At 47.7% G+C, this 15,188-nt stretch overlaps 2 protein-coding genes across 5 annotated transcripts; one reads left to right on the top strand and one right to left on the bottom strand.

The window, feature by feature from the left end:
• Positions 1–1,427: 1,427 nt before the first annotated feature.
• On the bottom strand, positions 1,428–5,633 carry LOC117898040 (sodium-independent sulfate anion transporter). 2 transcript variants are annotated; one of them, XM_034807197.1, is made up of 6 exons: positions 5,476–5,633; positions 3,093–3,757; positions 2,684–3,020; positions 2,359–2,621; positions 2,111–2,296; positions 1,428–2,046 (listed from the first exon to the last, which is right to left on the bottom strand). In XM_034807197.1, the coding sequence occupies exons 1-6, from the start codon at positions 5,504–5,506 to the stop codon at positions 1,690–1,692; spliced, it is 1,839 nt and encodes a 612-aa protein (XP_034663088.1). In that variant the 5' UTR covers positions 5,507–5,633; the 3' UTR covers positions 1,428–1,689. The 2 variants fall into 2 exon arrangements, with proteins under 2 accessions (XP_034663088.1, XP_034663087.1); XM_034807196.1 differs by lacking the exon at positions 5,476–5,633 and adding an exon at positions 3,839–3,971.
• A 1,778-nt stretch (positions 5,634–7,411) lies between these two features.
• LOC117898038 (ataxin-2 homolog) lies at positions 7,412–15,013 on the top strand. Of its 3 annotated transcripts, XM_034807194.1 has the most exons (6): positions 7,412–7,894; positions 10,383–10,795; positions 10,858–11,779; positions 11,845–12,307; positions 12,374–13,277; positions 13,367–15,013. In XM_034807194.1, exons 1-6 carry the CDS (start codon positions 7,818–7,820, stop codon positions 13,801–13,803), a joined length of 3,216 nt encoding a protein of 1,071 aa, XP_034663085.1. In that variant the 5' UTR covers positions 7,412–7,817; the 3' UTR covers positions 13,804–15,013. The 3 variants fall into 3 exon arrangements, with proteins under 3 accessions (XP_034663085.1, XP_034663084.1, XP_034663086.1); XM_034807193.1 differs by having other exon boundaries at positions 11,845–13,277; XM_034807195.1 differs by lacking the exon at positions 7,412–7,894 and adding an exon at positions 8,028–8,172 and having other exon boundaries at positions 11,845–13,277.
• The last annotated feature ends 175 nt before the right edge of the window (positions 15,014–15,188 follow it).

Here is a 15,188-nt window from a genome sequence, read left to right as displayed (position 1 = left end):
CATTAGACCACAGTAAAGAAATTCCACAAACTCCCTAAAAAGATGGAGAAAACATTTTACTTTTTCACCCCAACCCCTTGCTCCACTTGCCACTTTGCGTATACGTAATATGTGCGTGCGCACTTCCTATTGCCTATCTATTATGCATACGCGGACAGTGTTTCCAAGCCAACTTTAGCTACCATCTACTCCAGATACTCCCAGTAGTTTTTTGCCTATTTTCCTTTTTGTCTCTCCGAGGGCTTTGCTTTATCCTGTTCAAAGAGAGTGTAAAACTGTTTCCTAATGTTCCAAAAAATTGCTTCAACTCTCACAGACATATACACAGACATACACACACACATACATGCGTACCTCTTGCTTTACAACAAACAAATATTACAAAAAATAAAAGACATATATTAAACAAACAAAAAGTTACCAAAAAAAAAACAAATTATATAAAAAATATTTAAAGAGAGCGAAAGCGCATACAGTGTTGCCTATGTACATACGACATTGTATGTATGTGCTTGGGAATGGCAATGAATTTGTGAGCAAAGGATTACTTTACATAGACACAGACACACACATAGATACACACCCAGACCCAGACACACACACACACACTCAGAGAAATGCAAAACTCAACTGCAGGTTGACACTGTACATTGTACGATAAACACTGGCTAAAATTGTTTGTAGAATCAGACAGAGTACCACAATCAGAACTAGTCGCAAATGTTAGCTAAGAAAATGTTGAAAAATGTGAGCAACAAAGAGGAGTGTTAACTTTACCCCACGTAAATGATTTATAACTTAACAATCAAAGAGAGAAATACCATTGTATTATTTAGACACTTCGGAAGAGGGGATAAGCGACAACAAATTACAATCCAAACAGAAGCAAGCCCAACCAGCACCACCGGAGTGGCTATGTCCTGCAGGGATATCCAACCGCTGCCCAGTTATACACAAATACACAGATACACTATATAATCACCCTGCCACACACACACACAGACACACGAGTATATACAACAATTTATTTGATTTCACTGGAATACCAGAGATAAATAAAAATCCCCAACCCCAACACAGACAAAGCGGAGGATAAAAGCGGATAAATACTATGAAACAAGCAAAAACCAAAAACCAAAACAAAACGTGAAAAAACAACCAACTAAATTGTTATACTGTATTATTATACTTTTTCTATAAATTATAATTTCCTTATTGAACAAACAAAAAAGCGAAAAAAAAACAAAGACAAACATAATAATTAAACAACAATTTCAAAGAAAAAAAAACCATGAAATGACTCTTAATGACTCGTAATTATCGCTGAATTTCATTCATATTTTTTTCGGCGGCTACAACCACAAAGAATAATTACTCATACGCCATGTGGCAGCCAGCGACACGTGAGCCCTCTCCCAGTTGTGGGCTTCATTATCTTTACAGCCCAACAAAGCAGCATACAATATATTTGATTTAATAATGCAATTAAGTATTTACAGAGCCGCTTACTAAATAACTTAATCTAAAGAGCTAACCAGCGAAGCAATTGCGCAATGCCAGCCCGTCACATGCAAACGCCCAAACGGAGGCAGTTCCACAGAACATTCATCTAGGCAAACAAAACAGCAAAACAAACAGACTGACAGGCTAGCTGACTGACGGACTGACTGAGATAATAGGAACCAACACTCAGAGCTTCGCATCGAGCTGCTGCCCAGACTCTTTCTTCTGCTGCAGATGACTAATCAACTGACTGTCCTCCTGGCAGAAGCGCACATTGCCAATCACGGGCAGCATTTGCTGCACCTTCAGGCTCATGTTCTGCAGTATCAGCAGCACATCATTCTCAGCCATCTCCTTGCTGACAGCTGTCAGCATCTCTGTGAAGGTGGCATCGAACTGCATGAAGCGGCTGCAGTCCAGCACCACGGGAAAGTCGTTGCGGTAGAGCGAACAGGCGCCACGCAACTCGCCGCGCAGCGTGTCCACGCCTGTGTAATAAATGTCCGACTGGGGCACAACATGCACATAAGTTAGGGACTCCTCCTGCAAAAGAGAGAAAGTAACTTTAGCTAAAGGGAAAACCATTTTCTCGGCTGCTCTAGCTAACCTTTTTCAGGGACACTTCAATTTTGGGATTACCCAAACGCAGCAGAATGAACACCATGCTCAGAACAATGCCAAAGAGCAGGCCCAACTCCACGCCGGCCACCAGGCAGATGATGAAGCTGCCCACCCAGCTGAAGAAATCCTTTTTGTTGGTCTGCCACAGCTCCTTCACGGGCGCCAGATCGATCTGAGGGGAAATATTTATCACTGATAAATGAGGGGAAAGTTGAGCAAATGATAATAACCCACCATAAAGATCACTGCTGCAATGAGCACAGCTGACAGCGATGCCTTGGGTATGTACTGGAAGTACGGCGTCAGAATGCTCAGAGCGGAAAGAACAATCAGGCCCGTGTAGATGCCAGCCATGGGTGTGCGTACGCCTGAGGCCTGACTCACCGCCGAGCGGGTGAACGCTCCACACGTGGGCATTGCGCTGAAAAAGGAGCCAGCAATGTTGCACAAGCCCAGGGTGAGCATCTCCTGTGAGGCATCCAGATTGCCATCCTTCACTGCTCAAAAAGACAATCGAGTGAGACAAAAGCTCGTTGGTGAGTACATTAAGTATACGTACCGAAAGCCTTGGCAATTGCCACATTGGCCAGCACGGCCACAATGGGCACCACAACTATGCCGCTGCCCAGCTCGTGCAGGATGTCCGTGAAGACGTAGGTACGATTCTGGTACTCAAAGGCGAAGGGCGGCAGCTTGATCGAGGGCATGGCCGAGGATACCTTGGAGGAGAGTGCAAAGGGCACCGCTTCCAGGGAGCTCTTCTTCACCCAGATGAACACTAGCAGGCCGGTGAAGAAGACAACCAAAGCATTGCGCGAGATGCTAATGTACCACAGAACCTTCTTCAGGCGACGCGTCATCGGTGAGTCCTGCTTGAATTTCACTTGGGACAGGAGCTGCAAAGGGAGGAAGAATTAAGAGAGAGGGATTACAATCTCCCATGGATTTATAATTTATCCAAAACTTACACGCAACGACAGCAGCACAACCAGACAGAAAATGCCCATGGCCGCATCCGAGGGTCGAATGCTGCCAAAGAACTCCCCAATCGAGGGGAATCCTTTCACGCGAACACCCAACAGATTCTTGATCTGAGCAAACACCACAATCACAGCTGTGCCGGAGGTGAATGCCTTGGTCACCGGACCCGGTATAAAGCTCACTATAAATCCCAGCTGGAACACACCCATCGCCAGCTCCACTAATCCCGCGAGAAATGCCAGCACGATGACCACCTGCACGGGTTTATCCGCACAGAACTGAAGCGTGAGAATGGCCATCAGGCTGGTGGGTCCAATGGAGACCTGCGGTATCGTGCCAAAGAACACATAGATGATGGATCCAATAAATGCCGAGTACAGGCCGTACTCCGAGGAGAGGCCAGCCAGCGCGGCGTAGGCAATGCTCTGCGGAATGATCGTCAGTCCCAGGGTGATGCCCGCAATCAGATCGGCAAAGGCACGCTCCCGATCGTAGCTCCGTATCCAGCTGAGAATGTAGATGCGACGCAGCAGCCAGTGGGCCTGCTTGGCCTTCGTGTACTTCCCCTCCACGTCGACAGTGTGTCCGTTTGCCTGGTCGTAATAATCGTCGCCATTCTGCAGCGTATATTTCTCCTTCTCCTCGCAATTGGCTGAAATGGAGAGAGACGAGTGGGGGAGTGCACTTCAGTGAAAGTTTTCGTGTTTTAGTTGGTTGGTTCTGTGTCTCCTACGATCGTATATGGTGGCCACTGTGGCACCACCTCCCGGCTGGCCCTTGGATGCTCCACGGCCACTCCATTTGCCCACCGTGGGCCACAAGCCGAACGTGTGCTTTCGCGGCCAACGCATTTTGTACTGATTTGTCTGTTTTCAGTTTCAGTTTCTGTTTCGCCAATGGGCCAAGTACCAGCCGAAATTTTGTTTGATTTTTGCTTTTTTTTGCTCAAGGCAAAGGGGGAATTTTTGTTAGCATTTTAACACGGAACGGAACGAGCTGCTGTCCGAGCACAGCCCGAGAGCGGCCCGAGCTGCGAGTCACAGTGAATAAAAATAACAAAATAAACAATTTAATTGTGTGAAAACGCTAAACAGGTGGAATATGCATGCACGGACTCCGATGGGCTGTGTAGTTGTTCCCGTGTAATAGTTATAAACAACAATCGAGATTCTTTACTTCGATTGGGAGCGGGGAATTACTGCCTCTAGCTATCAGTCTGGTTGTGTGTTTGTTCCGGACTCGGAAACCAGTTTTCGCTTCCTCAAATGTACACCAAGTTGTTATGTAAATGTATTTCGAATCGTAACCCTGATTTTTGTAGCGCAGTTTAGATTGTGTCCACAAATCAAATAGAGCAAACATAACCAGCAGATACGTGATTAAAATTCACGTGAAAATTGCAACCACTGCAAATTAGCACAATTTTCGTGGTTTAAATCAAAAAGAAGACCGACTGGGAGACTGGGAGACTGTGAGTCACCGTCTGACCATAGGAACAATTGATGCAAAGTGGGTGTTAGCTTTGCCACAAATTGTGCTAAAAGTTAATGCCAATACTCTTCCATAGTTGTACATCACGGAGGGGCATTACGCACGTACCACTGTGTGTCTGTACATCAGGTTGGAGTCAGTTGTTCATTCAATCATTCATTCAATCAATCAAATCAAAGCTTCATTGGGAGACTCATTTATCACGCACTCAGCGCATGTACAACCTCTGCCATTGACTCTGCCCAACTGCCTATTAAATTATTATTAATTTTGTATTTACTTTAATGATGCCCAGCTCCCATTTAATCAAACAATTATATTTGATTTTGCTCTTGTCATTTGTGTGGTTTGTAAATTTTTAAGCAATTTTTGTTTGTCACAACAGCAACATTAGCGGTCAAGTTGGAGCCAAAATAAAAACCAAAAATTAATGTTAATTTGCAACAGCGGGCCAACAGCTTTTAACAGCTTTCGTTGGCCAGATTTTGCAGCTGTTCTACGGATGCTAATTAATGCGGGCCAGCTGGGCCATAGCTATAGAATCTGCACTTGTAAAGTGTTTAGAAGTAGAGCGAAATGTGAGGGATAGACGTGCAGGTCAATTTACATAGTCGGAGGTACATAATTGTGTGAATATAAGTTATTGATTTAGAACGGAACAGAGACCTTTAGGAACACCAACAAGTGATATTAAAACGGATCTAAAGAAAGCTATGCCCATCGATAGAGCCGACAGTTGCTGGACTCTGCAGCGACCTTTAAGTCTGCTCCACACTTCACTTGCCCAACACAATAACTGAACCACTTCCAAAAGTTTTGTTAATCCAAGAGAATGCTTCTACATATCCTTAGCTGCCTTGGCATTGTGGTTAAACATACCATCAAAGGATAACTTCTTTACGATCGACATGCTGCACGTAGCCGTATATCCACTAAGGTCGTTTGAGCACAGTTCATTCAAGTAATTGTAGCTGAAGGATATGCGAGTACAAGTTACACCCGTGGGACCCAAGTGCACCGTTCCGCAATCTAATGAAAACTGCCAAATAGGCGAATTTCTGAATGATAAATAAGCTGTGATGGGATGGGCTGGTCTGGGCTGTGCTGGGACGAGGCAGATTTTTCTGATAACACACAGAAAATGAAAAGAGTCAAGAAAACGGCGACAAGCAATCCTCTTTCTTTCTGCTCGAGATCAGCGCAACAATGGCACACTTAACGCCCCATTCGGCAGGCAGATGGGCACACAAACATTGCGGCGGAGGCTGGGCCCACAAATTAATATATAACTGGATATGTCAACGGCAGCACTACGACACTACGACGATATCGCGGCCCAAGTACGTACAGGGGGGTGCCGACTGGCACTCCACGTTGGATCTTGGGTTGATAAAAATTTCCGCCTCACTGCGATTGTTCTGTGGACTCCAAGTTATTTTCCACCTCGCTGGTCTACTGGTCAATGGGAATGCTGGACAGGCAATATTTGGTTTTGAGTTTAGATAGATTCCCCCCTTAAACAAACGGTGACGCCTGGTGACAGTCTTTTGTAAAGCTCTTTGCATGAGGGTCAGAAAATAGCTTCATGGACTGTGACTAGATTAGATTTTGGCCCTCAAGACTCCCCAGCTAGGTGTTAAATAGGGGTCTGGAGGGCATATATATTACTACTACATCACATCACTACTACATCGGGGGCGCGTGGGTCTGTTGTCTGGGCAGATATACAGCCGCAGCCGCAGCCGCAACGCGCAACGAGGAGGCTGTCTGGCGGCGAGAGATGGCGGCGTAATTAGCTATCCGCGTAGCTATCTCATAAGTCGTAATTTATGGCTGACTTTGAAATGTTTGCAAGTGCAAAAGTGCCGGTAAAAGGGAGTTTCTCGGCCCCAAGGTCATTGGGCGGCACTCGTCGCTTATCTGAGTGTAGGATAAATATGCGGCGTTTTTTGTATCTAGACAGGCCACCACAGGCAGGGCAGTCTGAGCTATTAATAGCTAGTCGAATGTTTGTGAACTAGATTTGAAACAAATATTTGTGTGTCGTCTGACACCGCAACTTCGTTTTCCAAGAATATGTCAGCGCAGCAACTAAGCCCGCTGACATTTGAAAAAATAAGAATGCGCGGCAACTGGCACGTTCGGTGGCACAGTCATGTGTTGAGCAGCGCCGCAGTATCGCATAAGTGGATGTTTTTATTTCTGCCGATAGATGGGCCATCGAAACATTCTTTTGAATGAGCCAGCAACTGCTTTCTATACATGAACAGCACTGTTCCGCAACAAGGGCACACAAGGAGCAATGTTCTGATACCCTCACAAAAGGAAATAGGGTATACAAATGCCACACCATCTGTTAACGAGCAACAAGTGATCATTTGTTTTGAAATAAGTTTTACAAACTATCCAATTTTGTGAATAATAGATGAATAAATTTAACACAATTATTTTTTCAAACCCGATAGTCTGAGTTAGCAATATTATTTAAAAGAATATTAAAATCCAAAACACACAGGATCATCGACACAGAACGATTAACCCATTTTCGACCAGTTGGGTATTTGTTAATAAACACTCAAATTTAAAATCAGTTCGTGTGAAAGATACTGTAATCATAATTTATTGCTAAGTAAAGAGGAAAATATAAGCTACAATGATGATTTACAAACAGAATTTGTTTCAGTGACTTAACTCAAGTGGCTTATCTATTTAAATGTAGGGGGGCTAAGTAGGTTAAGTTGACTCTTTTTATCGGTACATTTCCATGCACTATCGCACAGCTGTTTATCGAGTAATCGAGTATACATCTTTCGGTCGTACAAAACACCCCCCTCTTCGCATAAAAAGTTAATAAATTAATTAAATACTTTTTCAATAAAACTAAATTCGTCGTTTATTGTTCCCGTCGCAGTATTCGGTGCAAGTGGCTGAAATAAGCAATGGTAACTAGGGATGGTAAGATATCGACATCGAAATCCAACCTTGTCAAGTTATCGCTCTCGTACGCAGGAAAAAAATAAATTTAGCAACAAAAGCAAATTTAGCAGCCAAGTAACAGTGCTGAACGCCGACAATATTGCTTTTTTTGTCTTGAAAACGTGTTAAAAGTGCGCGAATATATCAATAAAGTAGCCCAAGCAAAGGAAAAAGGCAAAGTTTCGTGCGTTTCATCGTTCGTCGACTCTTGGTGTTGGAAATTGGCTTGCGCTCCCCAATCTATTATGAACAACAATAGTAAGCGGAAAACTCGACCTAGTGGAGGAGGTGGCGGTGGCGGAGCCAGCGGCGGCATCTCAAGGTAAGAAGAAGCACCAGCTGCAGTGGAAAAGCGAATGCAAAAAAGACAAAAGCCAAGCGACAGACACAAGACAAGGAAAAAAAGAAACGATACGAAGCGAAAGAAAAAGAAAAAAACACACACACGCACACAGACACAAGTGTAATCGGTCGGTTGTGTGGGGCTGGTTTGCTTTTCGCTGCTGCTGCTTGCTTGCCGTTGCCCTGACAAATTGAAAACCCGCGACGACTAAAAACGCCACTGAAAGAAAGAGCGCTCTCCCGGTCCGGTCGAGAAAGGTGAAAGCGCGTCTCGTGTCTGTTTCTTCGTGGTGGCTGCTTTTGTTTTTGTTATTCTAGTGGCTGCAGCTAAATCAAATCAACTCAAATCGAGGAATTCCATTCCCGTTTCGTATTGTCTGAAATCATTCTGAATTTTTGGAGACCAATTCGTAAATGCAAATGGCGCTTATATAAGAGGCCCAGCTGTGTGCTTGTGTGTGTCAATCAGTGTGTGAGTGTGTGTGTGTGCTCATTGGTGTGCGCTTATCGGGTCAGACCGTGTGAGTGTGTGTACGGTTTCAGCATCAGATTTTTATGCTTTGTTTACATTTCCCTTTCGCCAGAAAAAAATGGGTACAAAGACATAATTTGTTTAAAGGTTTCCGTTGTCGCATTAGTGGCTCGTTTTGCTCCTCGCCGCGCTTGCTCGCACCCCCAAACAGTTGGACCCAGTTCCCCCTCGTGTCGCTGCTGCTGCGCCCTTAAAATTGTTCAATTGAAATATGACTGCAGCGCGGCGCGCACACAACCACACACATCCGCGTTTGTGCACAGTTCCGGGCATAAGTATTGGCATGGCTCTATATGTGGCCCTCTCTCGCTCTTCTCTAGAATATGACTAAATGCTTATAGCAGATAAAAGGCATAAATTATGGTATTCACCGAGTTAAACATTCTCAGTCGTGCCAATACTTATCGCCATAACTGTTTGTGGTACACGATCATTATTTATTTATACACCAACACACATGCACATGTATAATTGTGAGCACTGTGGGGCCTGGGCCCCAGTCGTCCCACTGTGCGGCCTGGCGAGGGCCAGTGATGCACGCACACGCGCTCACATATTGTACTTTAGTTTTTGTTGTTGTTGTTTTTTCATCGTTTGCCTCTTTTTTTCGACTGCATTTTCTTGCATAGTCAGCATTTTGCAGTTTTGCCCGTTGCCATTGCTGTGACGTGCAGCGGCTGCGCTGCTCAGAGTTTCTTTTGGCACACTTCGTCTCCTCTCCCCCTCTTTGGGCAGCCTCTGCCCCAGCCCCTCCCTGATGGTGGTGTTCCGCTGGGCGCTCGAAATTTGGGTCACTTTACAATTTGCTGACCGAACGATACATCGCTCTTGTTTTCCATTCTACTTCTATGCATATTTATCCGCTATTCTGCCATGCACACTTGCCTTTCGAGTGTGTGGCCTGCTGCTTGCTTGCTGACGGTGCCTTCGTTTCGCTTCAGCCTATTTCTGAGAGCAGCTCTTGCTCTTAACTGTTCTCTCGCTCACCTTATCGCCACGCATGATTCACTCTTTAAACGCAATCAATTATTTGTTTTCATTCACGAAAATGTGCACAATGCACGCTCTGTGAATCAGCCTCCCCTCCTTCTCCCCACCCCCATCCCATTCTCAGCGATTGCACACCCACGCCCGTTGCTGTTGTTGTTGCGGCTGTGTGCGTGGCCGGGTTCATTGTGCGTTTCGTTGCGCATTTCACGGTCGTCGATCCTGCACGCAACACCAAGTCCCAAGTCCATTCCATCCCCCCAAAAAACATCCAAGCGAACGCCACTGAAAACAGAGCTGAACCGTAATTAAATAGGTCCGAGACAGAGCCGAGTCAGCAAAACGCCTTGCTTAAAAAAATCATAAATTGTTCGGAGAATTTTACAGTAATTACTCACTCTTTCAAAACACAAGCAAAACGTAAACAAAGAGCGGGGAACCAGATACCCTGAACCCCCAAAATCGGACTCAGTCCCAGAGGTGATTCCATTTTGCTTCTTTGGCCACACTGCAGTTTCGTACGGCAGCAGCTGGTTGCAAATTTCTTGTGAGAAATCCATTTAATTCGTAATAAAAATCAATTTAAGAAGCACTACGAGCGTTTTTAATTTGCTGGAAGAGCCCGTGTCAGAGATTTCCATAATTCATTTAGTCCCCGTAGCGCGTATCGGTAAGTTCTAAAAAAGCGAGCTAAAATGCACACATACACATGCACTCTCGCACACACACTTACCGCACCATTGTGGGGGTGGGTCTTTGCAAGGGGCGAGGGTCGTTGGAGTTTGCCAACAACGAAACAGAACGAACGAATCGATATCGCTGACGTCCCTGAAACGGTTTTCGCTTTGTCTTTGGCCTGGCTATCACTCTCGCATATTGGAAGCGCCAACCGGGAGACGTTGATGCGTGTGAATAATTTGTGGCATATGCCATTCCATTCCATTCCCAGATACAACGCCAACGACAACAGTCTGAGACCAGCGAACAATAAGTCAGGTGCGGGTGGAAACGGTGCAGGAGCAGGAGGACCAGCAGCAACTCGACCGGTGGCGCAGGGCGTCTATAATAACACGTTTTTCATGCACTCGGCTACGGCGCTGGTTGGCAGCGTTGTGGAGGTGGTCCTGCGTTCGGGCAATATCTACGAAGGCGTATTCCGTACATTCTCGGGCAATTTTGACATCGCACTGGAGCTACCGGCGTGCATTAAGTCCAAGAATCTTCCGGAAGAGGGCAAGGTGCCAAAACACATTATATTCCCGGCCGACACTGTCGTTAAAATCGTGGCGAAGGACTTTGATTCGCAGTACGCCACCGCTGGCGCTTTTCAGACCGATGGAGCCATCTCTGACAAGTGCAATGGTATGTCCAATTCTTATAATCTTTCCATAACTGAAGTACTTATCATGTAATCTTTGCTGTAGGTGCGCGTCCGGACGAGAAGGAGCTGGAGCCATGGGACTCTGGCGCCAATGGGGACATTGACATTGAGCTGGATGGCGCTGCCAATGGCTGGGATGCCAATGAGATGTTCCGCAAAAATGAGCATACATTCGGGGTAACTTCCACTTTCGACGACTCTCTGGCCACGTACACGATCCCATTGGACAAGGGGGACTCGCTGGAGTTCAAGGAGGCCGAGGCAAAGGCTGAGAAGCTGGCAGCCGAAATTGAAAACAATCCGACGTGCCGCGACCGTCTGGACTTGGAGAATGGTGATGAGGAGGCGCTCTTTGCTGCTGTCGAGCGTCCGGAGCAGGACCATCGCCGCGACGGCGACAGGGAGCGCGAGCGCAACGATCGCGAGAGGGAACGTGAGGACCGCGACAGAGATCGTGACCGCGATCGTGGCAACAAACCGCCGCGTGGCGCTGCTGACTTCCAGCTGCGCGAGACCATGAGCAGCGACCGGTACATTACCAAGCAGACGCGCGGACCGCAGATGTCGCATGTGGGCATGTCGCAGGGTGGCGGCGGCGGCGGTGGTCGCGATCGTGATAATGGTCTTATGATGCCCGGGGTCATTACTGGCGGGGCTGGCCAGGGCGCTACGCAGTCGGCTGCAGTTCTTTTGCTCGCAGGCGGCCTGAAGACCTCTGGGCCAGCCTCGTCCGCCAATGCGGCCGGCATGGATGCCTCCGGCAAGTATTCCATGGTTAAGCGCAAGACTGTGCCCCAAGGGGGCAAGGTAATGCGCGGCAATGTGCCGCCCAGCAGTGGCGGCAACATCTCTGCTGTCCAAGGCGGCAATGGAAATCCTGTGGGCCAGAGCAAGGGTGGCTATCAGCCCACCATGGTCATGCAGAACCAGTATGCGTATCAGGGCAACTCGCAAATAATACACGGGTAAGCTAAGGCACAACCACAGCCCAAATCATATCATTAATTTATTATTTTTGCTCTCGTGGCAGGTCCTCCCAATATCGCAATCCATCTCACATGAGCGGCGGCCCCTCCAAGCTGAACGGTGACTCGAACGCCAATACCAATAAGCCGCTGCCCCAGCGGCAGATACGACAGTACCAAGGCTCGCAGAGTAATTCGCTCAACTACGGAGGAGAGCCGCAGCCGATGGGCAAGCCCATGCATAGCTCGCATGGCGGCCATCCTGGCCAAAATAGCAATTCGCCGCCGCTGCAGACGGGTGGGCAGCCGCAACAGCAGCAGCAACAGCCACCGCCGCAACAGCAGCAGCAGCAACAGCACCAGAACATGGCGCAACAGGGGCAGCCGCAGCCCCAGCCGCAACGCCAGATGCGGTCTCGCGATAATCAGCTGCAGGATCTGCGGCAGTTTGGTCAGGACTTCCAGCTGGCTCCAACAAATAATTCACCGCCACAGCAGCAGCCGCAGCAGCAACAGCAACAGCAGCAGGTGCAGGCTCAAGTGCAGCAGCAGCAGCAACAGCGAGCTCTACTGCAATCGACCTCGCCGCCACAGCAGCAACAGCAACATGTGCCCATGCAGCACCAAGTGCCACCGGCTCATCTGCATCAGGCGCCTCTATCACAGCCACACTATGTGCCTCAACAGCAGCAACAGCCGCCGCCTCCCCAACAGCAGCAGCAGCAGCAGCATGTACCGCTGCACTTGCAGCAGAAAGCTCAGCAGCCGCCACAGCAGCAGCAGCTGGTGGAGGCCCAGCACCAACTTGTGCCTAAGCAGCATCAACAGCCACCAGCGCAACAGCAACAGCAGCAGCCACAGCTGGCGCCAGAGCCATCCCAGCCGCAGCCTATCTACCATCCAATGCCACCGCCACAGACGTCTCCGGTGGTGATCACCTCGCCGGTCCTGCTGGAGGCACCGCCGCCACAGATTCTGACGGCCCAACAGCCGCCGCAGCAGCTGACGGCCACGCCCAAGCCAGAGGCCTCGCCGGCACCTGGCAGTAATACCACAACCCCCACTGGCATAGCCAGTACGCCCACGACGGCGTCTGCCTCCAGTGCTGGGTCCGAGAAGTCCACGCCTGCTGCTGCAACGAGTGTAGCCACCAGTGGAACCGCAGCCGCCGCAGCCGCTGGGGCAACTGGTGCTTCTGCTGCTGCTGCTGCTGCTGCTACTGGTGGCAGCGGAAGTACGCCTGTGGTGAAGAAACATGTGCTCAATCCTTCGGCCAAGCCGTTCACGCCCAGGGCTGGGGCCGGAACACCCAATCCCTCGCGCCCCCATACGCCACAGACGCCGGTGCCGATGCAGGGCATTTATACGACCACGGGCGCACATGTACCGGCGGCGGCGGCCAATCAGCCCATATACGTTGTGCAGCAGCAGCATCCATTCCCGCAACCCACACACCCACAGGCTGGACAGCCACAGCGACTACGTCGCAATAATTATGGTGAGTAAAGCCGCCACCACGGCAGGGATACAAAGTTTTCTTCTGTATTTATTAATCGAATGGAATCCACAATCTTGTTACACACACAGCCCCAATGGGAGCACCGCAGATGCATGTCTCGGCAACTACGGCCACCGGACAGCCACTGATGGCCGCCGCTCCCATGCCGTTCATACCATACTCCCATGCCCCTCAAACACATTTCCAATCACAGGGATATACGCACATGCCGATGCGATTGTATCCGGAGCAACAGCAGCTGCAGTTCCTGACACAGACGCCACAGTCGACCACGCCATCGCCAGGACAGACGCATCAGCCGTTCCATCCGCCACCACAGCCCTCCCCTGCCGGCGGGGGACCGCAGCCGGCATACACGCCGCCCACACAGCAGACATACCAGTTTATGTGCTTGCATCCCCAACATGTCATACCCAATCCATATTATCAACCGCATCCAACGCAACAGCATGCGCAGCAAAATCCACAGTATCAGATCGTGATGCAGCAGCATCATGCACAGTGATGAGGATGATGCCACTCCAGCAACAACAACAGCAGCAACATCAGCAGCAGTAGTGGCAATTGGGGGCGGCAGGCATTGTCGCTGTAAGGAATGGAATCTGTACGGGCAGCCATCAGTCATCAACAAGCCACATTTAAACACCACATAGCCAACAGCATAAAGTAGCAGCATCGCTGCGACCATCTTCATATCCGCATTCAACTTTTGAGTAGGCGCGCGCTTGCGGCTTTTGTAGTCGCTCCAAGCGATCCCCAAAAAAGAACACACCTCCCATACCCATGCCCATTAAACCGCAATCACATAAATGCCATGTGCAGGAGCGGTTCATTCTGTGGCACATCTCACAGACCGACAACAACAACAACAACTAGGAAATTATAAAATACAATTAAAAACAAAAAGAAAAGGAAACTAGTAAATTTTGAAATTGCAAGACTTCTACAGCGCACGGAAGCGAACAAATAACAACAACAACAAAAGCAATCACTGAACAACAAACAAACACCAAACGTATAGAAACTACAAAAAACAAAAACATAAAAAAACAAAAGTTAGCAAGAGGAAGAAAAGGAAAGAAAGTAAAGCTAAAAGCAGCAATCGAAGAACCCCTCAAAATTATTAGTTAACAAAACAACAACAAAGTGTATAATGAAAGCAATGAGCGAGCCTTTTGTAGGGATCGTTTCCCAGCCCCAGCTCGTACCGCCCCCATGCCACGCCCTTAGGCAACTTCCAAATCTGATGATTGGCTAACAAGCAAAAATTAATAAAGAAAATCGAAATTCGATTAGCAAAGCGAAAAAGAAGTCAAATCAAAAGTTGTGCAAAGTGAAAATTAGAAGCTACAAAACGGAGGAGGAGGAGCTACATTTTGTAAACATTGTTTTAAACATTATCCTTAGATTTCCACCTTTTGCTATTCAATAGTTTTATCCGATTTGGCGAGCCTCACAACACAACAACCAATCCCAGCACACACCGAACCCCTTCCAGCCGCACACACAAATCCCCCACGAAAGAAGAAAAAAGCGACATGCTGTCACACAAAAACCCAAAAGTCATCATTCCACGTTGAAATTATCTCCAAATGTGCAGGCAGTTGGGCACTGCCCTGACCCCCGTAGATGAATGGATGGAAGCCGGAAATCCTTGTTTGCCTGCACTGCGGGAAATTCAAAAAAAAGTACGAATGTGATTTTCTAAAAAAAAAGAGCAATACATTTTTATTTTCTCCACCCCAACACTTTCTGTAAAACTAATTAATTTGATAGAAATTGAATTTTGTTTTTCACATCTCTTTTTTGGCCTTTGTTTTGCACTTAATTTCTATAGCAGCATTTATTGGACATGTTTTGAAAAATGTGTGTTTCAATTATAATTTTGGA

Source organism: Drosophila subobscura, chromosome O (genome assembly GCF_008121235.1).
Source record: "Drosophila subobscura isolate 14011-0131.10 chromosome O, UCBerk_Dsub_1.0, whole genome shotgun sequence".
NCBI classification, from domain to species: Eukaryota; Metazoa; Arthropoda; class Insecta; order Diptera; family Drosophilidae; genus Drosophila; species Drosophila subobscura.
Note: the sequence above shows the minus strand (reverse complement) of the source record. Positions and strands in the feature narration are given on the sequence as shown.

What these genes read in the sequence shown, in the direction of transcription:
- LOC117898040 (XM_034807196.1), bottom strand. Translation starts at nt 3,956, where the DNA reads ATGCGTTGGCCGCGAAAGCACACGTTCGGCTTGTGGCCCACGGTGGGC. An exon ending in AGTGGCCACCATATACGATC is followed by an intron (nt 3,758 to 3,838) that starts GTAGGAGACACA and finishes TCTCCATTTCAG; the next exon opens with CCAATTGCGAGGAGAAGGAG. An exon ending in GGCAATTGCCAAGGCTTTCG is followed by an intron (nt 2,622 to 2,683) that starts GTACGTATACTT and finishes CTTTTTGAGCAG; the next exon opens with TGAAGGATGGCAATCTGGAT.
- LOC117898038 (XM_034807193.1), top strand. Translation starts at nt 7,818, where the DNA reads ATGAACAACAATAGTAAGCGGAAAACTCGACCTAGTGGAGGAGGTGGC. An exon ending in GCCAGCGGCGGCATCTCAAG is followed by an intron (nt 7,895 to 10,382) that starts GTAAGAAGAAGC and finishes TTCCATTCCCAG; the next exon opens with ATACAACGCCAACGACAACA. An exon ending in ACTACGTCGCAATAATTATG is followed by an intron (nt 13,278 to 13,366) that starts GTGAGTAAAGCC and finishes TTACACACACAG; the next exon opens with CCCCAATGGGAGCACCGCAG.